This window comes from Mercurialis annua, linkage group LG4, assembly GCF_937616625.2.
Source record: "Mercurialis annua linkage group LG4, ddMerAnnu1.2, whole genome shotgun sequence".
NCBI lineage: Eukaryota > Viridiplantae > Streptophyta > Magnoliopsida > Malpighiales > Euphorbiaceae > Mercurialis > Mercurialis annua.
This window is the reverse complement of record NC_065573.1, coordinates 29,729,819-29,757,810: the sequence shown is the minus strand read 5'-3', so window position 1 is coordinate 29,757,810 and position 27,992 is coordinate 29,729,819. Positions and strand designations below refer to the sequence as shown.

Below are 27,992 nucleotides of genomic sequence, written 5' to 3'. Positions count from 1 at the left end.
GAATTTGATCAACTATTGGACAAAGTCAAGAATAATTATCTATTATAATCAAATTAAGGGAATTTCCGTATATCTTTTCGTGAATTGGAATTTTTGTATATAACCTTACTTAATACTAATGTTCAATTACTTTGTCTGCCTTTGATGTTATAATAAGAAATACGCTTCTGTCTGGTTATTGAAGAGGACTAAATCTAAAAAAACAAGACACCATATGCCGACCATTTAGTTCATATATCCACAAGAAAACGTTGTCTGATGATGTTTTTGTAGCTACTGCAGAACCTATTGATAACAATGAGATTATAATGTTTAATAGTAATAATGATAGAAAAAGTGGTTACAATTGAAAGGGCAGTAATGGGGGTAAACTCGAGTCATCATATTTTGCAAGCTACTCGAGATTAACTCAAAGTTAATCAAATCGAGTTTCAATTCGAGCTATTAGGGTCAACTCTAAGTCAAGCTCGAATTTAATAATATTTCAACTTGACTCGACTCAATTAGATCCCCAACCCTTGATCAACTAAAAGAGCCTAGCACTTCTCTACAGATTTAGTAACTATCTAGCAAGAACATAAGCAAGCCTCACTTAACATGTCTGATGCACCTCATGAGCCACCATGCTCTGTATAGGTTAAGTAACTGAAGGTGTGGCCGGTAAAACACTATTTTCAGGTTCTTTGGGTGCCAAGTACAGATGAATACATATTACCCAATTTCCACTATGGCCTACTGTTAGTTATCGCCACAATCTGCCGTTGGTACCAGCTGGCAGTGATATAGTAATAGGTTACAGCCGGAACTCGAATAAAGGATGTTATGCTCAGAAAGTCGTAAGAGTGTTGTACCCCACTGTTATAGGTCTAACCGTTTGAGAAGTCAATGGGAGAACCAATGAGAACATCATTTGTTAGATTGCAAGACATCTCCTATGCTATTAGAGGAGCCATCCTGAATGCCATCGGATGAAGAAAACCTACTCGAGGTGCTAGCAGGACCAAGTGTTATATTTGTTTCTTTCCTCTGTAAATGTTTGCCTTTCCTTTCCCCACATGAAGCATCCTGCATAATCTTTAACATCAGTTCTAAATAGGAGTGTGCATCAAACAGAATCAAACTAAAAATAGTGATCTCAGTCCACTTATTATAAATTTTACAAATTCCGGTTCATTTCAGTTTTCAATTTTGAAGAACCAAAAAGCTGAATAAACTGAACTATTTATATATAATGTAATTTTATTTAAATAATATTATTTTCATGCGTTCAAATGGTTAAAATGTATAATACATTATGATTTAGCCTAGATTTTTTATATCTAATTTTACTCTCTCTTCATTTTTTGTTTTTCAAGAAGTTACAATTGTATTTTGGTAAAATCGAAAAACAAACTGAATTTTACTCATACCAAACCGAAATACCGGATGCGCACTCCTAATTCTCTATCTTTTATGTGATGCACATTTCTACAATAACAGCTGATAACATGAGAACTAACCTGTTGAGATGAAGATCCAGGCATTTTCAGTTCAAGTTCTGTTGCAATATCATTTGAATCATCACATCTTTCAATAGTACTGCTCCTTGGACGATCTGCTGAATTGCTTTTGGAATCGTGTCTGCTTGAAACAATGGAAGGAGAAGCGTACTGGATTGATGGGTTTTCATTTGTCGGATTAGAAGGAGTTGGGTATGAAATAAAGGTTGAACAGGGACCAGGATTCTGACTTGCAAAGAAGGGAAATGGCTGCAGTGAATGATGCATGGAAATTGGGCCAGAAGGAACAGCTACAGAAACAGGATACGAATAAGTCGGACGCACAACTACAGAGGGATCAACAGCAGCCCATGGGAACATAACCCTGAGCCTTTGCTGATACTGCAAGTTCAAATTTTCAACATCAGATTTTAAAGATGCTTTTTCTTCTCTCAGCTCATTCTTCTCCTGCATTAACTGTGTGAGAAACAGAGAATACCTTATCACAATAGCCATTGCATAAATAACAGAGCCATCAGAACTGAACATGGACAGTCACCTCTCTTGATTCTTCAGAGAGTGTTGCATACTCGCCTTTTAATCGGCCGACTTCAGCTGTTAGATCCTTCAGCATCTGGATTGTGTCCGTTAAAATTGTTGCCTTGTCATTTCTTGGCCTATCCGGATCTGCATGTAATCAACAGGAAAAGATCAAGCACATCATATGTGAATGTGACCTAAAAACGAAAGTCAGATTAATAAAAAATGCCTGATTTGACATTTATAATTAATGCAACATATCCTTGTGGTAAAAATATTAGTTTTTGAATAATTTTCCGCAGCCAAAGCATCATTAATTTATCAATAGGACAATTAACCTGTATAGTATGAAAACAGAAACGTTGAAAGCAAAATGACATTTAGATGCGTGTTTACTTTTTAGAAAGGGAAACAAAATGCTGAAATGTAGGACTCGAGATATTTCTATGTAACAAAGCTATTAACAGCAACCATAGGTATCTATATAAAACTACTACAAGAACTGTAATCGTAGAACCATCGAGATTATATCATATTCGAATCGGAAGCAAATTATTTAGGCAAATTCAGTTCTAAAATGAGACAAAAGTAAAGTCTCCCTCGGCTATATCGATTGAAATGGAAATACCACTAAATGGTATTCTCCGTAGAAATAGCGTTTTTGCTTATTTTGACGATCCCCAATACCGAAGAAAGAGTTCGGGAATTACTAAATATGGGACTATAGGGGTGCATTCAATCGTCAAAAAAGAGACTTTCATCATATTCCTAATGCAAACAAAGATGCAACAAATTACAAACTTTTGCAGAAAAAAGATGCAACTATTAATAGAAAAAGTCTTGTAAAACTACCGAATGAAATATAAATTACCTAAAGTGTTTCCCAGCTCAAGAAACTGATCATTTAAACGGTCCCTTCTCAATTTTTCACGGTCAGCCTTCTGTACCTTTTTTGCAGCAATTGGATCCTTTTTTTCAATTTCCAGTGTTTGTCTGCATCAATAACAAACCCCAATTCTTATTTTCACTATTACACACAGATTTTCAAGTTTTACAAACTGGTGACATAAAAAGAATTACTTTTCAAGAATAAATTACAATCAATAAATAGCTTAAAATGAAGAACAAGTAAAAAAAACCTGGGTTCAGAAGAACAAGGGTCCATATTTTTTGGTGTTGCTATTGTATTCCACTGATCCATTAGTAATATTTATTTCTTGTGCATTAAAAAGGGCACAATAATTCAGAAAATGGAAGGAGAAATTAGAGGGTTTAATTGGGTTTATTCTTTTGCGGATTGAAATTGGGAATTAAAATAAAAAAGTGATGATCTGTGAGAACAAATAAGAACAGCGACTTGTGGTTTCCACGAGCCACAGCTAAGCATGTGTCTCCCACGTTCTCTATTTCAACCTAATTTTGCACTCTTTTCAATTTTAGAGATAACATACAAATTTGTACTCAATGGTTATTTAAGGAAACTTGATAGCCCCTCTTAAATTTTAATATTTTAATATTTTAATTTTAAATTTACACTCTTGAATATAATATGTTATATAAAATTAATAAAATATACTCTTTGGACTTGTAATTCTTTTTTAAATTAGAGGATGATTTTTATTATGTGACTTTAGTGATTAGACTAGCAAAGTAGCAATTATAGTTGTGATAGTTTAATGCTAATTTATATTCTTAGATTTTGATATCAAGTGTAATTTATTTTTAATAAAATAGTTATATTATACTTATTTATGATCTTTTTTAATAGTTACTGAGTTAGTTATTACAACAGTATGAATTTTCAACTAAAACGTTTTAATTTTTATAATTAAAAAAGGATAATAGATGAAAACATAAGTCAATTTTGAATTTATTTATATTGAATAAGCTCTTCAATTTTTAGAAATGACCTATCTGTAAAACAAAACATTAATACTATTTAGAAGAGAATATAATTGAACTATTTTTTTAAATATTGAGACTTGAGAATGTGTTTAATTTTTATTTTTTTTGTCAAAGTGTTTAAAATAAAATGACAAAATTGAAAAGAGCTTACTTGTTTTTCAAGGTAAACATTAGAAACTTTTTATTTTTATAGCAATATCGCACTGTCTGTTTGGTGGGAAGGAAAGTGATGGAAAATGTATAATTTTTAAGGCAATGTCGCACTGTATGTTTAGTGTGAAGGAAAGTGATGGCAAATGCATAGAGAGATCAGAGATATATAATGGGGTTAGAAATTATAGAGGAAATGAAAATGGAATCATCATAATAATATTAATTCAATTCGAAAACAATTACATTCGTAAAAAAATTTAAAATAGTTAAAAAATCACTTCCGATAACCTAAAATTAAATGATAAAAGGCTTAATACATAAAAGTGTCCCTGCACTTTGAACTTTTTGCACATACGGTACTTACACTTCATTACCTCTATTATAAAGCCTTACACTTTGAATATCTAATAACTCGATGTCCTTCTGTTAACTTCTGTTAACGCGTGTAATTCACGTTTTATTAATGAGAATAATAAAAGTAGGCTTCAGTCCACGTCATTACTTTTTTGCCAAATAAAAAAGCCACCTCATCTTTTTCTTCTCCACTTATCTTCTTCTGCAACTGCTTCAAATGTGATATTGCATCATGCAACTCAACCCTATTTTTCATTTTCAAAGCTTCCTTCAAAGCTCTCTTTGCTTTCTCAGTTTCACTAGCCCCCAACAATCAGACAGCCTTATTGAGCGCGCTAGTAGCTGACACCCTAGCATACATCTCCGAAGCGCTTGAAAACCTACTCAGGTCCATAGAACCTGAAATCACATACCCATCAATTAATTCCTCTAGGTTTGATTAAAGCTCTTTGTCCCGCAATTCCTCGATCTTTTTTTATATGGAATCAATTCTGTGAATTAGAACTCTAATTTCATTATAAATGCAAAAATTGACACATAAGCAAACAAAAATGTTTCAAAACTTTGATTAGTTTTTGATGTTACATAATTCACAGTTTTGTTGTCCTAATAAAACTCTTTATCACCACTTCGTAAGCATGGATTCTACTACCCTTACAAAAATAATAACTGGACTACTGTCAGCTCTACATGATCCATGTTACCGCTGCTGAATCAGAAAAAAGAACAACAAAAAAATTAAAAATGTACAATTGTTTTACAATCTACACAACTTAACTTCAACTGTCTAAAGAGCCCCAGCATCGACATTCAGTCAGAATTTGACAATTGAGACATTCGACATCAAACTATGCAATATTTGGATGAAGACGCGTTAATAAAGTTATCATAGTCACAATAAAATATTAGAGGTCTATTGAACTCATGAATGCTCTTCATATGCAAAAAGAGTCTTTAGCCTTCTGTGTGGTTTAGTTGAACGACCAACTCTCTGATTGTTTTCATCCTCAGATTAACAATGTTCATGAATACCATAGAAATTCACTTCCATGACGAATCTGAAACTTGACAACCCCCAGGAAAATAAACAGTATCCCAACAAACTAAAACCATGTCTATGAAACCAGTTAGGCACGGCCACAACAGTACAGGCAGAAAAGAAATAAACTTGCAGTCTTTTACTTGCCTACAACATGCAATAGTAAATTTTCACGTCTCCTAGAAGAGCATGATACCATCTGTCTAAAGTTTAGAATACAGAAAATGTTATACTATAGAATTAACTTAGGTGATAGAACATTGAATAAAAAAAAAACTTGCCATATCCATCAAAGGTTGACGGTTGTCAAATTTTCATTGGCTTCAATAACATATGGATGTGTATAGACATTGCCTCCTTTCTCATATGGCTCTTACTCCTTCATGACAATGTCAAAATACCCAAAACAATTCATATCGAGTTCAAAAAATAAATTAATTATGATTTTTCTTGTTGTAATGAGCGAAGAGTTGGTCTACTTGATGAGAACAGAAGCAGCAAAGGTTGTTGGTGAAGAATGAAAGCACAATATGATAAGAAGAAGAAGAAGAAGTTCAAGTTAAATTCAAAATTCAAATTTACATGATAATTATTTTATTTTGAAACCTGCCAAGTCATATGCCATATTGGAGATGTATGGATGTATAAATAGATTGGATGGAATCTCTAATGCCGTCAATACTCGCTTGGACTGAGGGACCACGGGCTACTGACTTAAGAAGTGTAAGGCTTTATAATAGAGGTAATGAAGTGCAAGAACCTTATGTGCAAAAAGTTCAAAGTGCAGGGGCACGCCTATGTATTAAGCCATGATAAAATGAAACGAGCACTTTGCATAAAAAAATTAAATGTCAAACGACAGAAGAAATTAAAGAGAGGCCAAACGACCATAAACAAAAATTACCCCTTGGGTAAAACTTCTCATAGAAAAATAGAAAGTCGACATTCTTCACCTGTAACTGCAAAACAATTCCTTCCCCGTCGTGAACGGTGGCGTTTTATTTTTCCGGTGATGAAGATCGTAACATACAACGTAAACGGACTCAGGCAACGCATTTCTCAATTCGGCTCTCTTCTCAACTTGCTTAATTCTTTCGACGCCGACATCATTTGTTTTCAGGCATACTTTTTGTATTTATCTTCTGCTTCCTTTAAATGTCAGATATTACCCATTAAAAAATTATAACTATTTGCTTCAAATTTTTAAAACAGGAGACTAAATTGAGAAGACAAGAACTGACATCAGATTTAGCCATAGCTGACGGTTACGAGTCCTTTTTTTCTTGCACTCGTACTGTTGAGAAAGGCCGCACTGGTTATTCCGGTAACCTGTTTGTTAAAATGCCTCACTGAAACATTTTTTCCTTTCAGTTTATATTTTGCTTAAAATCGTTCTCTTTTTATTATTGAAAAATTATTGCACGCAACCGTTGCGCCATGTCATTCGTGCAACAAACCAATGGTGCGTTAGCCATGTGGAAAAATTCATAATAAAAAAATTAAGTAATAAATGAAAGATTCCCTATCGCAAATTTTCATTGGCTTGTTGTAATTATGACATGGCACAACCAATGCATGGGATAAACACTCTTTATTATTTCCACATATGGGTGTTTATTAACTGCCTCAATATGTGAACTTTTTGCTGTATTTTGGTTTTCTTGCAGGCGTGGCTACGTTCTGCCGAGCAAAGTCTGCGTTTTCGAGTTCTGAAGTGGCATTGCCCGTTGGAGCTGAGGAAGGCTTCACCGGTCTCCTGTATAGTTCTAGAAACGGTAAACATGATTTGCCAATTGTGGTTCAAGGCCTCGAGGAGTTTGATAAAGACGAGCTTCTTAAGATTGATAACGAGGGTCGGTGTGTAATCACTGATCATGGTCATTTTGGTAGTGGTTTACTTTTCAGTTTTTGAATGTGTTGATTTTTGTGTGGTTTTGCTGGAGGGTTAATGGGTTTTGGTGTGTTTGTCAGTTCTTTTCAATCTATATGGGCCTCGAGCAGTGAGTGATGATGCCGAAAGGATACAGTTTAAGCTTATGTTCTTTAAGATATTGCAGGTAATTGGGTTTGATTCATTTTGTTATTGGAGATTGTTTATGTTACATGAGGGAGATTATTCTGTTTGTTTTAGAAAAGATGGGAGAGTCTTATTCACCAGGGAAGGAGGATATGTGTTGTTGGTGATCTCAACATTGCTCCTACTGCTATGGATCGCTGCGATGCTGGTCCAGATTTTGAGATGAATGAGTCAGTATTAGGCTGTTTTTAGACAGAGTTATTGTTTGTTTGCCTGTTGTGCCTGTGACTGTTTGAAGTTATCTCACTGTCAACTATAAATTTTATAGGTTTAGAAGATGGTTTAGATCCATGTTAGTGGAGTCTGGAGGTTCCTTTTTTGATGTTTTCAGATCAAAACATCCTGACAGGTTTTAATTTTATCTTATAAGATGAGTTTCTTCTATATAGTCATATTTCATTGTCTGAGCAGTTGGAATCTTCTTTATCATCTTCATAATATTCTTATGTTGTAAGTCACAAGCTGATATCTTATTATGGAATTGACAAATGATCACTTGTTCTGCCTGTGAATTAATTATTTGAACCTTTCCTTTTTTTTTAGTTGATGTAGTATTCTTCAATTTGTTAAAATTCCCATGGATTTTTTGACCACGCCTGTTATTATCTATATTTGAGTGCCCGATTGCTCTCGTGTTCTTAGTATTGAATTAAGACTTTGTTGATTGCAGAAGAGATGCCTACACATGTTGGCCATCAAATACAGGTGCTGAACAATTTAACTATGGGACTAGAATTGACCATATTCTTTGTGCTGGGTCATGCTTGCATCAAGATAATGATTTGCCAAATCATGATTTTGTAACTTGTCATGTTAAGGAGACCGACATATTGACAGATTATAAGCGCTGGAAACCTGGAGATACAGTGAGGTAAACATTGGATTTAACCAAATTGTTGAGTTAAGAATTGACGCTAAACCTCAGTATTCTATTAGCTGGTGCTTATCGAATATCATTAGTATTATCATGTGTGTCTGCATCCATGGATCTTAATGTCTCTTTTCCTTATCCCCCTGATACTTAGGTGGAAGGGAGGTTGGGGCATCAAATTGGAAGGTTCTGATCACGCTCCAGTTTTTATGAGTTTGGTCGAAATCCCAGATATCCTCCAACATGACACTCCATCTTTATCCTCTAGATATCTTCCCATGATTCATGGTTTCCAGCAGACTCTTGGTGAGACTTTTTTCTTCTTGGTCTACCAGATGTAGTTTCAATTGCGTCAATTTGATGTGCCAATCTTAATTTTTGGCAGTTTCTGTTTTAAAGAAAAGACAAGCTGCTATGCAAGTTCAATCATATGGGTTATCAAGTTCATTGTCAGATGGCGGTGTTGCTATAGAGAAATGCACTGAAAGCATGAAAAGATCATACAGTAACTGTACTATATCTAGTCCATCTGCAATTAATTCATGTTATTTGAATGAAGATTCTGATGGCACTATTTTGGGAACAGAAGAGTCTTCGAAAGATTTATCTGGCGAAACTTGTCAGGGCGCAACTATTATGTCCCAAAGCAGGCATAATAATTCAAAGTCTGCTGAGAAAACCAAGAAGAAAGCAAGAAAAAGCCAATCGTCTCAGCTTTCTATAAAATCATTTTTCCAAAGAGGTCCGAACCTTAGCAATGGTGATAAGATCACTTCTGTTTCTTTTTCACACTGTCATGAAGATATACCAAACTCTATTGATCCTCCGACTAAGACGGCTTCACAGGATGAGCAGTGCAGCAGCAGCTCCGGATACGATTCATTGAACTTGAGCACAGGCGATAAGGATCAGGACAAGGTCAATGACAGTCCTTCAGGAAAAGAGAAAAATAATACAGCTTTACACGAGTGGCAAAGAATACAGCAACTCATGCAAAATAGTATACCTCTTTGCAAGGGCCACAAGGAACCTTGCGTTTCGCGGATAGTGAAAAAACCGGGTCCTACTTTTGGACGCAGATTTTTTGTCTGCGCTCGAGCTGAGGTATTTATGCCTTGTCTTTCTTTTGTGAATCTTTTCGCATTGTAGTGGCACCATAATGGTGAGAATTATTTGTATATGTTCTTTTTGCAAAATGCTCCAGTACCACCATTTGTGCCAGGGTTCCAGTAATGGTGACTAATTTTTTTTTCTTTTCTTCAGGGGCCTGCATCTAATCCTGAAGCAAGCTGTAACTACTTTAAATGGGCTTCATCAAAATCGCAGCCTAAATGATGACTGATGATCATTTTTGCGCTTATGATATAGGTAACATTATTTAGAATTTGTTGTATAGTTTTTGCTCATTTGTTCATCTGTGATAGTCTTCTTGTCAATTGTATTTCTTCTGTGTTATCGCATGAATCAGTTGACATATTCCCTTACGATGAAATATAACATCGTTTGCCCATTTTCTTCACTTGTTAATCATTCAGTCCTCTGATTCTGGCCAAAACTTAAACATTATGATGAGACTCCAATCTGAAATTTATTTGTTAGGGAGCAAACATGATAAAATTTGAATGTTTCATTCCATGTTATTTTTATGCTAACAGGAAAACATCCTTTGCTCTGTGTTGCTGTAAGTGCAGATTGCATATTTTCTATTTGTCTTTTTTTCTAAATCACCATTGTTTAATTAAAATCGTATTTAGTGGTACTGGTTTTGCACTTTTAGTAGGATATTATTGATCCATTAAGAGCATAATTACAAATGGTGGACCTACCTAGATTTGTTTTCATATAAGCAGTGCAAATAAAAGTCATGATAAAATATTCACTATAATATAGTGGAAAAAAAATATGAAGGTGGGCAAACAATTTTTATATAAACTCTACTCTAGTCCTCACGTCATTCATGAACAGAGTCGAAAAAATTTATAATGTTATTGAATAATGTCAATTATGTGATAATTTATTATATTTTTAATGATGTGTTAAAATTTTATTAGCCGTGTCCACAAATGACATGCAGTGGACATAATCTATATAAGAATTTCTCTGCTAAGCATTAATTGCAACTTCATCTATGAAGAACTTCGGAAGTTCGCCAAGCAATTATTTGATATTCTGCTAATTTAATCAGATAAAGGAGTTGGATTAAGGTAGGCGAATTTAAGAAGCTCTTCATCCCTCTCTAACATAGTAATGGTTTGTTCATCTAAAAAGACCCATGCTTCTATCCCATTATTTCTGATTCCTGCATCCATGAGAATTACAAGATTGAAGAAAGGAGCTTCAAAATTTCCAAAAGATCCAGCGCCCGTTGTCCAAACAGGCTTTCCCCATCCGAAATCGACTTCGTAAAGACCAAAACCACACCAGCTCGTGAACATAACATAGTCGGCACCATTACAGCTCGTAAATGCATCATTCATCTCTTTTATCTTGCCGTAGAAATTTATGAATCCGTCATCACCTTGTATGTTCTGTACGTAACTGCTATCGATCTTTGCTATTGCTTCTTTCAATTCGGACACTAGGCTGCTTAGCTGTGTTTCGCCGGATAATATTGTATCCGCTAACCAGGCGAAGTTCCCGATTGAACATTCGGGGAATGTCGGAAGCATTCTTCGACGAAGATTAACAGCAAGATTGATTGCTAACGGATTATTATTGTTACGGTCAGATTTAGACTTGAAAGCAGTCATCAAGCTCTTGGAAAGAAGCGCAGACACCACTTCAACACGAGTAGGATTTTTCACGCCGGAAGCTATTACTTTCTCTTTAAGATTAGAAATGGCAGATCCATCAAAAACAAATCTTGTCGCATTCATTTTCTCAACTTTGATAAAATTTCTCAATATAGCTGTAAAAGTTGCATCTGCGGGGAAATCTTCAAATTTTGGAAAGATAGACGGGCCATCAAAACTTGGCATCATTCTCTTATCATCTCCATCACAAGCCATGGCTCCCCAAGCTTTTAGAAACGAAGCTAAAGCACAACCGTCCATGACCAAGTGTAGAACATTGATTCCGATGGTGAAGCCGCCGCATGCAAAGACAGTTTCCTGAATCATGGTAACATAAGAACCTGAAGTTGGTGCATGAAATATAGATTTATTTGGTAAGAATTGATACAATGATGTAATATCAGGGTGTTTGAGAAATTCCGACACCGAAATATCTGCCCTAGCCTCTAAATATAGAACCCCTTCGTCATTACATTCAATGGAAAGATCATCTGCAATCTTTCCTGCAAGCGGATAAAACTGTGTTAGGGTTTGAGATAATGATTTCTTGAGTGATAATGTATTATTACAAGCAAAAATTTTGTCTGTTGGGTTGGAATAGTAAAGGATCATAGGAACATAAATACAAGGCACAAATTGATCTAACATAGAAAGTTTATGAACTTTTAGGTGAGAGGGTGTTGGTGAAGAGGGTTTAATGCAATCTTTGCTAATTATTTTAACTTCCATTGTCAGTGGCAGTTTTGCTTCTTTGTGAATCAAAAAGATTTTGTATTTTTTTTAGTTGCTGCTACTATTAGAGATGACAAAGAGGTTTTTCCAATGCAGTTTTTATATCCACAAGGACCACAAATAAGCAATTCTAGTTCAGAAAACAAGCTGCATAAATAAAATAAATAATATTTTTAAAATCAAATTAAATATTTAAAATTAAGTTAAATTGAAACTAATCTTCAAATAAGTTATTAATTATACATAATATTTAATTTTTTTATATCTAATTTATCATAATTTGTGTTATCTAATTGTACATATATGGTAGATATATTTATATATTGTTATAAAAGGAAATAACATTAATGGCCAATATTAAAAATTAGTGTATTTTAGTAAATTATATTGTATATATGGTAGGATATAACTAAATACTAATATAAAAGGAATGGTAATAATTTGTAGAAGAAATGTTAAATTTTAATATGTAATATTTTATACTTTGGCAAAAAATCGGTTCGATTTAAAAAATAAGCCAATTTTTAAAGATTCGGATATCATTGACAAACTCGCAAAGATTTAGTATTTTTTAGTGATTAAGCCTAAAAGAAAGCATATAAATTGGAACCACCGATTTCAATAAATTTTGAATTATTCCAAAGCCGACCTCTCTCCTATTCCGCGCTGGTTTGACCCCAACTTTGAATTTGACTGATTTCGAGCCGAATTTAATTAGACTAGTTTTTGAACTTGTGATTCGGAATTAAGGGTCTGTTTGGTTCAAATGTTTCTTATAGCTGATATCTGTTAATTGTTGTTGATAGCTGTTAGCTAGTAGCTGATACTTGGTAGCTGACAGCTGATAAACTATACGTGTTTTGTTTATATTATATTTAGAGCCTAATATAATTAATAAAAATTAATAAAAATATTTAGAGCTAATTTTTTTATAAAAATATTTAGAGCTAATTTTTTTATAAGAAGCAACATCTAATTTTAACTTGTTTTTGTTTATAATTTGTAATTTATTTAAAAAAATTATTGAATTATAGCTACTCTAATCTAAATAGATAATCCTGGTATAATTTATAAATGATTAGAGTATAAAAAAGTAATTTAAATATTTTTATATATAATAAAACAATATAATTTAATAAGAATTTTTTTAATAATTAAAAATATTAAAACAACTTTCGGTTGTTAGTAAAAATTCTAAAATGAAACTGTTCCAACAACTAATGTTGGAAGTTTAAAAAAATTCCATTTTTTTAGAAAAATCTCACCACCAAACGATCAAGCAGAATTTTTAAAAATAAAAAGCTAAAAGTTTTACTAAAAACCGAACCAAACGCCCCCTAATTAACTTATTATTTTTCATTTAAACTAATTAAAAATAATAGATTTTATCTTTAGATTTGTTAAAAAAACCCATAAAATTGTGAGAGTTTTTCAAAAATACCCATACTGTGTATAAATATTCTCAAAAATACGGTTTGACCAGTTTGGGTTGATTTTTACGGTTTGACTTTTAAAAGTTGCGAAATTACAGTTTTTGAGTTGAAAAATACGGTTTCTTATTTTAAAAACCCAGTAAGTTTACTATCGGGTTACTAACAGTTTATCACCGGTTTACAAACAATAAATTTACTAACGGTTTACTAACAGTTTACTAACGGTTTTTATTTATAAAAATACGGTAAATCTCCTATCGGTTTACTAACAAAAAGTTTACTATCAATTTACTAACTGTTTACTAAAAGTTTACTTAAAAATCAAATTTACTATTAATTTATTTTTTAACCGTATGGTTAATTCATTAATCATTTACTATCAGTTTACTAAAAAATAAGTTAATTTACCATCCGTTTACTAACAGTTTATTAGTTTTACTAAACATTATAGTTAATTTATTATATATAAAGTATAGTTATATTTATCAACCGTTTACTAACAGTTTACTATCGTTTTACTATCAATTTACTATCAGTTTATTTATTTATAAAAAAACCATGCCCTTAATTTAAACCCACAGAACAGAGTATTCATAATAAACCATGCCCTTAATTTCATAATGAATTTAAAAGAGCCAAATTGCCTAGTATATCGATATTTTAATCAAAAACTAAACAGAGGAGAAGAGATTTTATCTCTGGTTCTATTTTCTCATTACTTCGCTAAAATAAATTTATAAAACTTTTAGTAAACTACTAATACACCGTTAGTACACTGCATGCCCACTTACTCCCAAAATTATCAACTACCCATTTTAATCAAAAATCCAGCACTGAATTCATCAGATCCACCGTTTGTCAGCAAACCACCGCAACCCATCAATTCCAACAAATCCACAAAATTTGGGAAACCCTCAGCCGCCACAACCATCGATTAACAACCCATCAATCGACGATTGTTCCATTTTCATAAGATTGAGCTGTTGTTGTAGATTTAGACATTTAAATCGACAACCCATCACCGCCGCCATCGCCGGCAACCTATGAATCGGCAACTCATCGCCGTTGTAGTCGCAAAATTAAAGGGAAAGACTGCTGCGCGAAGAAGATGAAGATCAGAAGAAAGAAGAAAAATCCATAGCCATTGTTAAATCCACCGTAAAATCAAAAAGGAAAAAGTGTAAACTTCAAACACGCTGAACTTCGACCGTATTTCTCAAGCCGGAGATGCTTAACAGTAAAACTGAGATTATTTTGGGGTTCAACAGTGTATGATCTAATTTCCTCTAAAATTGTTAGCTAAAAGCCCAACTAATCTATTCTCAATGATTTTTAGTGATAATAAGGCCCATGAGAAAGTCCACTATTAATCATTTAATTATGATAAAAAGAATAGTAATAAATATTTAAATATTTGTTAAAAGCTTTAAGAGTTTAATAACCCTTTTTGTAACTCCTATTTACAAAATTAACACATACGCAAGATGTAGAGATTTTAAACAGTCTGTTATATGATGCACAAAATTAGAAGTATACAATATCGTGATTGCGTATTAAAGAGTAAGTAGAGTGTCGAACCTACAAAAAATACTCTAATATCAAAATAATTAGCTAAACTATTATTTTGAAAAAACAAATGTTTTTAAATTTTAATTAAACTAATGAAAACAAAAAATATTAAATAAAAAAATTAACAATAATAACAAACAATTTAAAATATTGCATTTATATGAATTATAGATACCTTACAAATTTAAATCATATCAATCAATTTTAATTGTTACATGCAATGGAGGATAGATCAAAAATCGCTAATCCTGTTTTCGACCACGAACTATCCTATTGGTTATAATTTGGACCCCGAATCATCTTTACTATCACGGCTTAAAGGACAATAGATAATAACCCACAATTATAATCAAAGCATTAAGATCAAGTTATCCACATAGCCCACATACAAAGGTGGTCTGACTCATATTTTGTGATTACGTCCTAATTATCTTTTCCGATTAAATTGTTTTAAGTCCCCTCCTTACAATTCAATCTAGTTTCATGCAATTATTGACCAATTAATCACAAGCATTAAACTCAATAACTAAAATTGTATTAATAAAGAAAGATATGTATTTAGTTTTCAAATTTTAAATCATACACACATATTACTTACAATATTTTTAATTGGACATGATCGAAACAAACAAGTAAATAAATAAAAATTGTATAATTAAAAATAAGGAAGAAAAAATCAAAATTGATTTAACTTGATAACAATTCGCTTCAATAAAATCTTAAAATTTAAATTGTACTTGAATGATTTTACAAGTTAAACTAAATAACAATTAAAATAAAAATGAAAACTAAATTAAAGTAATAAACAAAGAATAAAATGATTTATTTACATAATGAATTAAACGTATGAATATCCTTATGTTGAGCTATATTTCTAGAGGTCTTGAAACTTGAATTGTGCCTTAATTTGTTCTCTTTTTAGAGTTAGAATTAAGTGTTAAATATATAGAAACATACTCTTAATTAAATTTGTACCTTGATCTTTAATGTTTTCAATCTTTTAAAAGTAGAAGATTCAACTTTTCATGTTGTAAAGAAAATCCGGGTCGAATTAGGATTGAACCGGAATGAATTTAGCGCATTCCGTAAATTTATTATCACACTTTCATTTTGAACTATTGTCAGATGCAATAATTCATAATAATTATGATGCAATCCGTAAGTTTGTTATAAATTATTAATTTAATCCATGAATTTATTAAAAGGATGAATTAGTTCGTCATCCGACAATACATCTCTAAATTTCACTATTAGACTTTTCAACATTTTTTTGGATAATCTATGTTCAAAAAGCAAGTATTTACATTTATCATATATTATATATATGGTCAAATGACTAAAAAGGCCAATTTTTTGAATTTTTTTTCCAAAATTTTAATTTTTTAATTTTATCTATATCGTCCTGAAATATAGATGAGCATTTCGATAATGTCCAATTACATAATTGCGCTGATGTGGCGCCAATGTGGCATCGCCACACATCAGCGCCAATTCGCGTAATTGGACATAATTGAGACGAAATCCTGTGTTTTTGGATAAATTGAATAAAATTGAAAGTTTTGAACTTTTATAAAATTTTAATAAAATATTTAATATTTTTTAGTCAATTGGCCTATATATATATAAGAATAATTTTACTTTAAACAAATAAATAAATAAGAATGTACTAATAGTGCCAAATGGCATTTAGCATTATTCAATCGACTTGTGTCACCTATGATTCACTTCGTTGGCACTATTTTTCTTATTTTGTTTTTGGGTTGTTCATCCGGTTTTCAAGATTTTGCCCTGACGAATTCGAATTCTACCCGTATTGTGCACCTGGCATGATGAGTAAATTTGTCAGTGGGAATTTTTTGATTCACAAAACTCAAATCCGAAATCTTTTTTAAACAATACTAAACCGTTTACCATTTGGACCAATCCTAATTTTCTCACTTTGTTTTTCTTTGTTAAAAGATTCTAATTTCCAACAGTTTATCGGAATTTTCCTAAAGAAAACAACATATCTCAAACAAGAAAATGTTCATCGGCTTGCTCCATGTAGTAAAGGCTAATAGTAATATGACTAGTTCCCCATTCAAATATTAATTAAATTAGGGTTAATTACATATAAAATCACTATCTTTACATGAAATTGTAAAAATAACACGACCTTTAAAACGTGGCAATTCAGGGCACCACCTTTCATTTCTTTTCAAAACAACATGGGCACATTTTTAGTGGCGTTTTTGCTGACGTGGCATGACACGTGGCACTCTCATTGGGTGTCCAAGTCAGCAAATTTTTATTTAAAAACGTGCTCATGTTATTTTTGAAAAGAAATGAAAGGTGATGCCCTGAATTGACACGTTTTAAAGGTCGTGTTATTTTTGAAAATTCGTGTAAAGGTGGTAATTTTATATGTAATTAACCCATTAAATTATAAAGCTATTTTCTTTTGTAAAATTTGAATGGAGATCTAGTCATATTTTAGCGTTTACTTTTACTACTATTATTAACTATTGTTTGTGTGATATGATAACATTCACTAATTAATTACATTTTATTTATTTTTATTTTATCATAATCCTTATAAAAATTTATTTACACCGGTCCAAAAAAAGCTTAAACAGACTAATTTAAATTCTTAAGTTGAAAAACTATTAGTTATTTTTTTATTTTTATCTTAACTTAGTTTTTTTTATCATGTTTAGTTATGTTTTCAGTCATTATCTTTTTTAATTAGTTTAGTATTTATTTAAATAAAAAATTATATCTCATTAGATTAAATCTTTTTATTTTAGGTTTTGGCCGCCGATAAATAGCTAGCATTAGATTTTGTATTCTCTACAACTCAAACTATCAATAAAAAAATCGCTTTAAAACCCTGCTCTTTTTTATTCCAAACCCCCACGGTTGGTTAATTTAGGAGTAGAAATTATTTAAATATTAATCTCGCGTGAACTTTTTGACTACTAAATTAATGTTTATAATTTAGTTTAGCTTAGTTTGATCAAACTCAGTTTATTTTTCGAACCAAACCGGTTAAAGTATCGAGCCGTACAATACCCCTATAAATTCAAAGATTTGAGTTTGGAGGTATTTTCGCTCGAACATATTTATAACCAATAGATTAGTACTTACTTTTGTTTTTATATTCTCATATTATATTAAATACATTATATTTTTCGAAAAAGTCTTTCTGAATGTATTAATTGAGGAGGCTAAAAAATTAGTGTAAAAAAATATTTCATAAATAAAGATTATCAATTAAATTAAGACTTTTAAAAAAAAACATCTCAAATAGAATGGGGCAAGTGAAGTGTCATATTACCTCTTTAATTTCCCACAAAAACAGATTCTTTTGCTTTTACTTTGAACGTCCTAAAATATAAATAAAATCATTATTATCTTTCATTTATTTCAACAACTTTTGTTATATCATCATTAATTTATCTGGTGCAAAAATCAATAATAAACCTGATATTCTAAAATTTAATTACAATCCAAAAAATAATTACGCTCACATAATATATAACTAATAAAAGTTAAAATATTTAGATAATTAAATTAAGGGTATATCAGAAAGTCAACAAGAAATTACCAACCAATTAACGTAAATGGTATAAGCGTTTGGCTGCAATTTGTTAGGTAGTGGGGTATACTTTTCATAAGCGCTCACCTTCCTTAATTATACATGTATAAAAAAGAAATAATAATACAAATTCAACTTTGTCTACTTTTATGTGAAATATGTAGTATTAGATCTGATAAAACACCGTTACTGGTGTTTTGCGATTGTAGTGAATAATAGTAGCAAGTGTGTGAGAATTGCGGGCGTACCAGGAACCGGATTTCAAATTGCGTATCGACTTCGTAAACATGCAATTGGGGCTTGGTTAACCTTATAACAAGTACTCCAAAAAATTGCGAAAAACTTGAATGAAAATATTAAATTTCAACCGTAAATGTGTTTATAGATTGAAGAAAATTGAAAATACAAAGTGTTTTAGTGTTTTATCCTTTGAGCGTGTTTTTTTAGGGGATTGATCGGGGGGCTAAAATCTTCCTGCTCCTTTCATATTTATAGCCTAGCGCTTCTAGAAACTGTCGCTCATCTTCAACTGCACACGTTCTCACATCCTTTCCCACTTCTAAGAAACTGCATACGTGGTCATCTGAACTGTCGCTTTTTATAAAAGCACGTGATTTCTAGCTTTATTCTTCTGAAAAAAAAGTTTTTGCTTTTGGCCAATTAAACGTAATTTAACTGGCCAAATCTAATTGTAGCCTTATTCTTCTGAATATGGACTTGGACCTTCTAGATCTTCTAAAAAAGTTATTTTTGAGCTTATGGCCAAATTTCTAAAGTTAGCTTCCAGACAAACCTCTGGATTTAGCTTCTGGCTAAACCTCTGAAATTAGCTTCTGGTTAAACCTCTGGAATTAGCTTCTGGCTAAACCTTTGAAATCGAGTTTCGAGACAAACCTTTGGAGTTAGCTTCTGACCAAACTTTTGTAATTAATTTATGGCCGCTGGAGTCAATCTCTGACCAATTAATCACTGTATAACTCTTGAGAAGAAAAAGGGGGTTTTATGGACCTTTGTGTCATATTTTTAATTTTAGTGTAAACAAATACTGATATTAAATTATTGAGTTAAATACTACAAGTATTTTGTACTTTTTATGTTGAAAAGATATTGAATTTAAAAAAAGAAAAAAGAAAAAGTGCCTTGTAACTTGAAATGAGAAGATAGAGAGTTTTGTGGTTTTCCCACATTGCTTAGGAGAACTCAATACATTGGGTTTATAAACTTGGTTTTTCTCATATGGGTTTGGGCCCCAAGGGGTACCCAATTTTGTGAACGGGCTAGGAGTTACATCCTACCCAATTTACCACACACGCGCGCGCCGTCCGTCCGGTCGTCTGGTCTGGTCTGGTCTGGGTTGGGTGGGTGGTTCGGTTCGGCTAGCACTTTATTTTTTGCATACAAAAGTATTAATAATTTTTATTCAATTCTTTTGTAACTGTTATGACTCTCTGATTACCTCTCCACGTTTTTTGACTGTTGCTGTTTCCTTCATTAATCAGAAATCATTTTCTGTATTAATTGTTTACTCAGCAGCTATGTTTTCTTAGCCTATAAATACTGGCTTCATTTTTCATTTGAGAATACACAGAAACACAGAGCAATACAAAGAAAGTGTTTTAGAGCTGATTTCACAGTGCAGTGTGATCAGTATTTCCGGCTGTTTTATCCTAGGGACGCCGCGGTTGATAGTCAGCTTTGCACCACCGAGCTGTGCCGCGAAACGTCTAAAAGAGAGCGACCTAGTCCGCGACTCAGCCTCATCATATTCAGTTTTACAGCAATTGTATCAACAATTTTTAGACGAGTCCCTTTACAATTGCTGCCATGAATACCGATGATTTTCTGATTAATTGTTTACTCAGCAGCTATGTTTTCTTAGCCTATAAATACTGGCTTCATTTTTCATTTGAGAATACACAGAAACACAGAGCAATACAAAGAAAGTGTTTTAAAGCTGATTTCACAGTGCAGTGTGATCAGTATTTCCGGCTGTTTTATCCTAGGGACGCCGCGGTTGATAGTCAGCTTTGCACCACCGAGCTGTGCCGCGAAACGTCTAAAAGAGAGCGACCTAGTCCGCGACTCAGCCTCATCATATTCAGTTTTACAGCAATTGTATCAACAATTTTTAGACGAGTCCCTTTACAATTGCTGCCATGAATACCGATGAGGTTGCTGCCTACGGTTCTTCTACTGTTGATGCCAACAAACCATTCCGGTTTGAAGGCTTGCATTTCAAAAGATGGAAACAGAAGACTGAATTTTTCCTAACCATCAAGAAGGTGGTTTCTGTTTTGACAATGGCAATACCCGTCGTTGATGAAACTGCCGAGGAAGAAGAAAAGGAAAAACAGAACGGTGAACTTCAACAGTGGATGACTAATGATTACTTGTGCAAGAATTTTATTCTCAATGCACTAAGTGATGATCTCTATGATTACTACAATGATGGAAAGACTGCAAAGGAAACTTGGGAGGCGCTGCAAAAGAAATATGATACCGAGGAGGCGGGGACTAAAAAATATGCAGTCAGCCGCTACCTCAAATATCAAATGACAGATGAAAAATCTGTCGAGGCGCAATCCCATGAATTGCAGAAAATAGCTCATGAGATCATCTCCGAAGGTATGGTTCTTGATGAACAATTTCAAGTTGCTGTTTTAATTGACAAATTACCTCCTTCGTGGAGGGACTTTAAGAATTCTCTCAGGCACAAAACAAAAGAGTTCTCGCTGGAAAGCTTGATCACTCGTCTTCGGATTGAGGAAGAGGCGAGAAAACAAGATCTAAAAGATGAAGTGCTGGTTGTTTCTAACAACACAAGGAAGTTTAGTTCGATGAGTCTGAAGCCTAATGGCAAGAATTTTAAGAATCAGAATCGCAACTCGAACCAAAACCAAAATGTGAATCGCAACAAAGCGAACCAGAATGGTAATCCTTCAAGGAACCATATTGTGAAACAGGCACCACCTGTTAAGAATGACCTGCCACCATTTCTATGCTTTAACTGTGGAAAACCGGGTCATATGGCACGCAAGTGTCGGAACAAGCCAAGCACTGCTCCACAGGCTAACTTGACTGAAGAGCCTTTTACGGCTATGATAACAGAAATGATGGCTGAGATCAACCTTGTTGGTGGATCAAGTGGTTGGTGGGTAGACACTGGCGCTAATCGCCATGTTTGCCACGATCGTGCTATGTTCAAAACATACACTGCCGTGGACGATAAGAAAGTATTACTGGGTGATACTCACACCACTACTGTCGCTGGAATTGGAAGTGTTGAACTGAAATTTACTTCAGGAAAAACACTAATCTTGAAGGATGTGATGCACACTCCTATGATGAGGAAGAACTTGGTGTCTGGCTATCTTCTCAACAAGGCTGGATTCTTTCAGACTATTGGTGGAGATATGTACACCATTACTAGAAATGGTATTTTTGTGGGAAAGGGTTATGCTTGTGAGGGTATGTTTAAGTTGAATGTTGAAATTATCAATAAAGATATTGCTTCTGTTTACATGGTTTGTGATTTTAATACTTGGCATGCAAGACTCTGTCATGTAAATAAAAGGATAATTAACAACATGAGCACCCTAGGATTAATTCCTAAAATGAACCAAACTGAGTTTGAAAAATGTGAATTCTGTAGTCAAGCTAAGATAACTAAAAACTCACATAAATCAGTAATTAGAGAATCTGAACCTTTAGATTTAATACATTCTGATATATGTGAACTTGACGGTACCTTGACCAGAAATGGTAAAAGATATTTTATCACTTTTATTGATGATTGTTCTGATTTTACACATGTGTATTTGATGAAAAATAAAAGTGATGCACTTGACATGTTCAAGTTATTTGTAACAGAAATTGAAAATCAATTCAATAAGAAAATCAAGAGATTTCGCAGTGATAGAGGTACTGAATATGAATCTAGCTTGTTTATAGAATTCTATAACTCACATGGTATTGTGCATGAAAGAACAGCACCTTATTCTCCTGAAATGAACGGTAAAGCCGAAAGAAAAAATAGAACACTTACAGAAGCAATAGTGTCTATTTTATTGAATTCTGGAGCTGCTTCTTATTGGTGGGGTGAAATTCTGTTGACTGTTTGTTATGTACTCAACAGAGTCCCGAAATCAAACAGGAAGATTTCACCTTATGAAATCCTAAAGAAAAGACAACCAAATTTGTCTTATTTGAGAACTTGGGGCTGTTTAGCCTATGTTCGGATTCCTGATCCGAAACGAATAAAAGTAGCAAGCAGAGCCTATGAATGTGTTTTCATTGGGTATGCAGTCAATAGCAAGGCTTATAGATTTTATGACTTGACTGCACGAGTTATTATTGAATCAGTAGATGCTGATTTTTATGAACAAAAATTTCCTTTTAAATTAGGAAATAGTGGGGGCGAATCATCTAGTAATGTTCCTGTGGTCAGGAATAATGAGATTACTAATGATAAAGAACCAGAGATCAGAAGAAGTAAAAGAGCTAGAATTTCGAAAGACTTTGGAACTGATTTCCATGTCTATTCTTTAGAGGAGGATCCTTCGAACCTCCAGGAAGCTTTAACTTCATTAGATTCTGATTTGTGGCAAGAAGCCGTAAATGATGAGATGGATTCATTAGAGTCCAATCATACATGGCATTTGACTGATCTGCCTCCCGGTTGCAAAACCATAGGTTGTAAATGGATCTTAAAAAAGAAATTGAAACCTGATGGTACTGTAGACAAATACAAAGCTCGACTTGTAGCCAAGGGTTACAGATAACGTGAAAACGTTGATTTCTTTGATACCTATTCACCTGTTACTAGAATAACATCCATTAGAGTGCTGATTTCGATCGCTGCGCTATATGATTTGGTCGTACACCAAATGGATGTTAAAACTGCTTTTTTAAATGGTGAACTGGAGGAAGAAATTTACATGGATCAACCTGAAGGTTTTGTAATACATGGTCAGGAACAGAAGGTGTGCAAGTTAGGCAAATCTTTGTATGGTCTAAAACAAGCACCTAAGCAATGGCATGAGAAATTTGATAATCTTGTCATCTCAAATGGCTTTAAAGTGAATGAAAGTGACAAATGTATTTACTACAAATCTGAAAAGGAACTTTGCACTTTCATATGTCTTTATGTAGATGACTTGCTGATTTTTGGATCAAATATTCATGTTGTGAATGCTGTGAAATCAATGTTGAGTGCCAACTTTGATATGAAAGATCTAGGTGAAGCGAATGTCATTCTTGGCATAAAGATAACTAGATCTGAAAAAGGAATTTCTTTAGATCAATCTCACTATGTTGAGAAGATTCTAAAGAAATATAACTACTTCGACTGTAAACCTGCATGTACACCTTATGATCCAAGTGTAAAACTTTTTAAGAACACTGGTGATAGTGTACGACAGTCTGAATATGCGAGCATCATTGGCAGCCTTCGGTATGCCACTGATTGTACTAGACCCGACATTGCATATGTCGTAGGATTACTGTGCAGGTTTACTAGTAGACCTAGTATTGAGCATTGGCATGCTATTGAAAGGGTTATGAGATACCTTAAAAGAACAATGAATCTTGGATTACATTATCTGAAGCATCCTGCTGTACTTGAAGGGTATAGTGATGCAGATTGGAATACATTGTCAGATGATTCCAAAGCCACGAGCGGCTATATTTTCAGTATAGCTGGTGGAGCTGTTTCTTGGAAATCAAAGAAACAGACGATTCTGGCTCAATCTACGATGGAGTCAGAAATGATAGCACTAGCTGCTGCTAGTGAAGAAGCAGGATGATAACTTAGCAGATCCTTTGACGAAAGGATTAGCTAGAGAGAAAGTCCATAAAACCTCAAAAGGAATGGGACTATTGCCTATTGAATGAATCATCCATAATGGTAACCCGACCTAACTGACTGGAGATCCCAAGAAATAGGTTCAATGGGTAATAACAAGTTATGAATGATATGAGCCAGAACATGCAAAATTAATGCATGATTCCTAAAGCGAGAAGAGGATGAGTTAATAGAATCTCTTAATGAAGTCTATTCTCCATATGGAGTGGAGTACCTAGCTATAGAAGTACTCTTGATAGCTTCACCTTTGTGAATGTGGAAGTGGGGCCGCTTCCTATGAAATTTGAGGCAAAATTTCTAGAGCGTTCACTAAACTGGGATAGACGTGCAGGGCCATAAATGCACGGGCTTTAGAAAAACACTTATGAAAAGAACGTGCGTGGTTTGATGTCCGAGATAGAGTTCAAGACTACGAGTCACTCTTGTTGAATCAGAATCTTACTCACTACGCAAAGGTTCAAATCGAAAGATACCTTTGTTTATGCACAATCTTAACATAAATTGCTCGAGAAACTATTTTTAAAATTCAAAGTGGGGGATTGTTGAAAAGATATTGAATTTAAAAAAAGAAAAAAGAAAAAGTGCCTTGTAACTTGAAATGAGAAGATAGAGAGTTTTGTGGTTTTCCCACATTGCTTAGGAGAACTCAATACATTGGGTTTATAAACTTGGTTTTTCTCATATGGGTTTGGGCCCCAAGGGGTACCCAATTTTGTGAACGGGCTAGGAGTTACATCCTACCCAATTTACCACACACGCGCGCGCGCGGTCCGTCCGGTCGGCCGGCCTGGCCTGGTCTGGGTTGGGTGGTTCGGTTCGGCTAGCACTTTATTTTTTGCATACAAAAGTATTAATAATTTTTATTCAATTCTTTCGTAACTGTTATGACTCTCTGATTACCTCTCCACGTTTTTTGACTGTTGCTGTTTCCTTCATTAATCAGAAATCATTTTCTGTATTAATTGTTTACTCAGCAGTTATGTTTTCTTAGCCTATAAATACTGGCTTCATTTTTCATTTGAGAATACACAGAAACACAGAGCAATACAAAGAAAGTGTTTTAGAGCTGATTTCACAGTGCAGTGTGATCAGTATTTCCGGCTGTTTTATCCTAGGGACGCCGCGGTTGATAGTCAGCTTTGCACCACCGAGCTGTGCCGCGAAACGTCTAAAAGAGAGCGACCTAGTCCGCGACTCAGCCTCATCATATTCAGTTTTACAGCAATTGTATCAACATTTTATGTGTTGTTTAAAAAGGGGCAAATGTGTTTGGCACATGAATTAATAAGATAATCATTAATATTATTTTTTTCTCATTCTATTCATATTAATGACGGTTTTATAAATTGTGTTTAAAGTTATCGTTATTAATTTTTAAAAAAAGAGAAGAAGTTAAAAAAAGGAATTTCATATAAAATCACTAAAATTATAATATGAATTTTTTAAACGACACATGTAAAAATAAGACATTTTTATTTTTAAACAGGGACAAAGAGAATAATTATTAAATTCTTGGTTTAAATCCAAACCCTTACAATTTTTATCAATTACGACCAAATTTTTTAATTTTTATAATTATGTCCAAGTTCTAAAAATTTGTCTAACTTCTAAAGAGTTAATATAAATTTCCGGTGGCAATTGATAAAAATTAAAAGATTTGGATTTTATGAAATGAAATTTAAAATTTTGGTCATACTTGCAAAAAAAATAATTCAAATTAGACATAACTGTAAAAATTAAAAATTTTGTCGTAATTGATAATAAAATGTAAAAGTCTGAATTTAAAAAATAGTTAGGCTCTAAATTCTTCTATTCATAACTTTTTTGATAAATTCTTTATTCATATTTTGGTTGGCTAACGAGTTTGATATTTTGAAATGTACCTAACTAATAGGAAAATAAAAAAGAAGTATCGAAAAATGAAACTCGAAAAAGAAGAAGAAGGTTTAATATTCCAAAATAGAAGAAGAATGAGAAGATTGTAAATGTTCGAGATATTCTCAAGCAACAATTATTGACAACAATACCAAATTCTGGGCCACAGACGAATAAGACACTTTAGAATCTTCCAACGATAAATGAATGAACAGAATTTAAAGGCTTGTAATTTTTTAAAGTTGGACAACAAATTGAAAATATCTATTGACAATTTAACATGGCCGACCAAATTGTAGAAAATTAAGACCAATTAGAAATGTATGCTAAAGTTAACTTCATAGAATTTTCAATTCTTAAATATTTTCTTTATCACAATAAATATTTAAAATTTAATTAAAACATTCTATTTTATCAAAATATTTAATCATCGAACATACATCTATTTTTTTATCTGAATAATATTAAATTAATTAAATTAATTTTTTTATTAACTACATAAAAATTATTTTTATAATTTAAATGACAGTTCTTTTCAGAATGTAATAATAAAAAAGTTAAAGTTTAATCAATTTTTTATGCATTTAACTTGTTAACTATTCAAGGTGAATATTATTTTTTATAATATAAATAAGAAATAAAGATCATATACGCCCTTTGTATTTTTTTTATGGGCCGATTAGACCTTCACATTTGACACAGTTAGGAGCACATATAATTTAAAAAACGTTAATTATCTAAATGAGTCAATTTAAAAACGTTATGAGCATATACACACCTTTTACGAAATATGGTATAGATGATCCTGAATTCAAATATTAAAGTCATAAATCCTTATAAAATAATAAAGATATGAAAATAAAATTTCACTTTTTATAAAAAGGCTAATCTCCTGAAAAAACCCTCACCTTTCAACCCCCTTTCGTTTGCACCCTCACCTTTCAAAATCGTCAATTTTATCCAAATTACCACCTTTCAATTTCAATTGCACCCTTTAAGCATTAAATTTACCTCTTTTCATTGGAAAAATGTCAAATTAATACTTTATATTTCAAAAAATATTTTAAATAGTACTTAATGTTAAAATTTAAACAAAAAAACCATCTTCATTAAAAAATTAATTAAATTAAACTTTTTAACAAAAAAATTAAAAAAATTAAATTTAATTAATTTATAAACTATATTACAAACTCTTGACCACCTGTAATACAGGAGAAAAGTCAAAAAACAAATGGAAAAAGAGGTGCTAAAATGGAAATGGATAGCAACTGGGGCAAGCATATGGATTCAGTGCAGCAGTGGTGCATCCTACACCTTCGGCATCTACTCTCCCATTCTCAACTCCTCCCAAAACTACGACCAACAAACTCTCGACACCGTCTCTGTGTTCAAAGACATCCGCGCTAACGCTGGAATCATCTCCGGCCTCCTCTATTCCGCCGTCACCCTCGACCGCAACCGCCTATGGCTCGGCTTATTTGGGTCTTCATGGGTGGTTCACGCTGCCGGAGCAATCCAATGCTTTATCGGGTATTTCATGATGTGGGCCAGTGTTGTTGGGTTGATCCCACGGCCGCCGGTGCCTGTTATGTGTTTGGGTCACCATTGTGGGTATTATGAAGATAATTGAGCTATTAGTCCTTTGATTTTACTTTGTGTTAGTTAGTATGATTTACTTAATTTGTATTTGATTTTATTGTTGTCTACTGTTTGATTAACGTTTATTAAGGCAAA

General features: G+C 33.0%; 4 protein-coding genes across 8 annotated transcripts; 2 read left to right on the top strand and 2 right to left on the bottom strand.

Annotated features, from left to right (window-relative positions):
- Positions 1-303: 303 nt before the first annotated feature.
- Positions 304-3,449, bottom strand: LOC126679266 (transcription factor bHLH121-like). The gene is made up of 5 exons (XM_050374259.2): positions 3,158-3,449; positions 2,890-3,011; positions 2,038-2,165; positions 1,500-1,955; positions 304-1,065 (listed from the first exon to the last, which is right to left on the bottom strand). The coding sequence occupies exons 1-5, from the start codon at positions 3,217-3,219 to the stop codon at positions 907-909; spliced, it is 927 nt and encodes a 308-aa protein (XP_050230216.1). The 5' UTR covers positions 3,220-3,449; the 3' UTR covers positions 304-906.
- Positions 3,450-6,364: 2,915 nt separating this feature from the next.
- On the top strand, positions 6,365-11,794 carry LOC126678893 (DNA-(apurinic or apyrimidinic site) endonuclease 2). 5 transcript variants are annotated; one of them, XM_050373809.2, is made up of 11 exons: positions 6,366-6,589; positions 6,682-6,793; positions 7,137-7,355; positions 7,441-7,526; positions 7,601-7,716; positions 7,815-7,895; positions 8,217-8,417; positions 8,572-8,723; positions 8,803-9,521; positions 9,681-9,785; positions 11,146-11,794. In XM_050373809.2, exons 1-10 carry the CDS (start codon positions 6,482-6,484, stop codon positions 9,750-9,752), a joined length of 1,866 nt encoding a protein of 621 aa, XP_050229766.1. In that variant the 5' UTR covers positions 6,366-6,481; the 3' UTR covers positions 9,753-9,785; positions 11,146-11,794. The 5 variants fall into 5 exon arrangements, with proteins under 5 accessions (XP_050229767.1, XP_050229769.1, XP_050229766.1 ...); XM_050373810.2 differs by lacking the exon at positions 11,146-11,794 and having other exon boundaries at positions 6,365-6,589; positions 7,137-7,322; positions 9,681-10,024; XM_050373808.2 differs by lacking the exon at positions 11,146-11,794 and having other exon boundaries at positions 9,681-10,024.
- On the bottom strand, positions 10,522-11,938 carry LOC126678894 (stemmadenine O-acetyltransferase-like). The gene has a single exon (XM_050373814.2). It carries the CDS (start codon positions 11,936-11,938, stop codon positions 10,595-10,597), a length of 1,344 nt encoding a protein of 447 aa, XP_050229771.1. The 3' UTR covers positions 10,522-10,594.
- Positions 11,939-27,455: 15,517 nt separating this feature from the next.
- On the top strand, positions 27,456-27,992 carry LOC126678813 (uncharacterized). The gene has a single exon (XM_050373719.1). It carries the CDS (start codon positions 27,490-27,492, stop codon positions 27,886-27,888), a length of 399 nt encoding a protein of 132 aa, XP_050229676.1. The 5' UTR covers positions 27,456-27,489; the 3' UTR covers positions 27,889-27,992.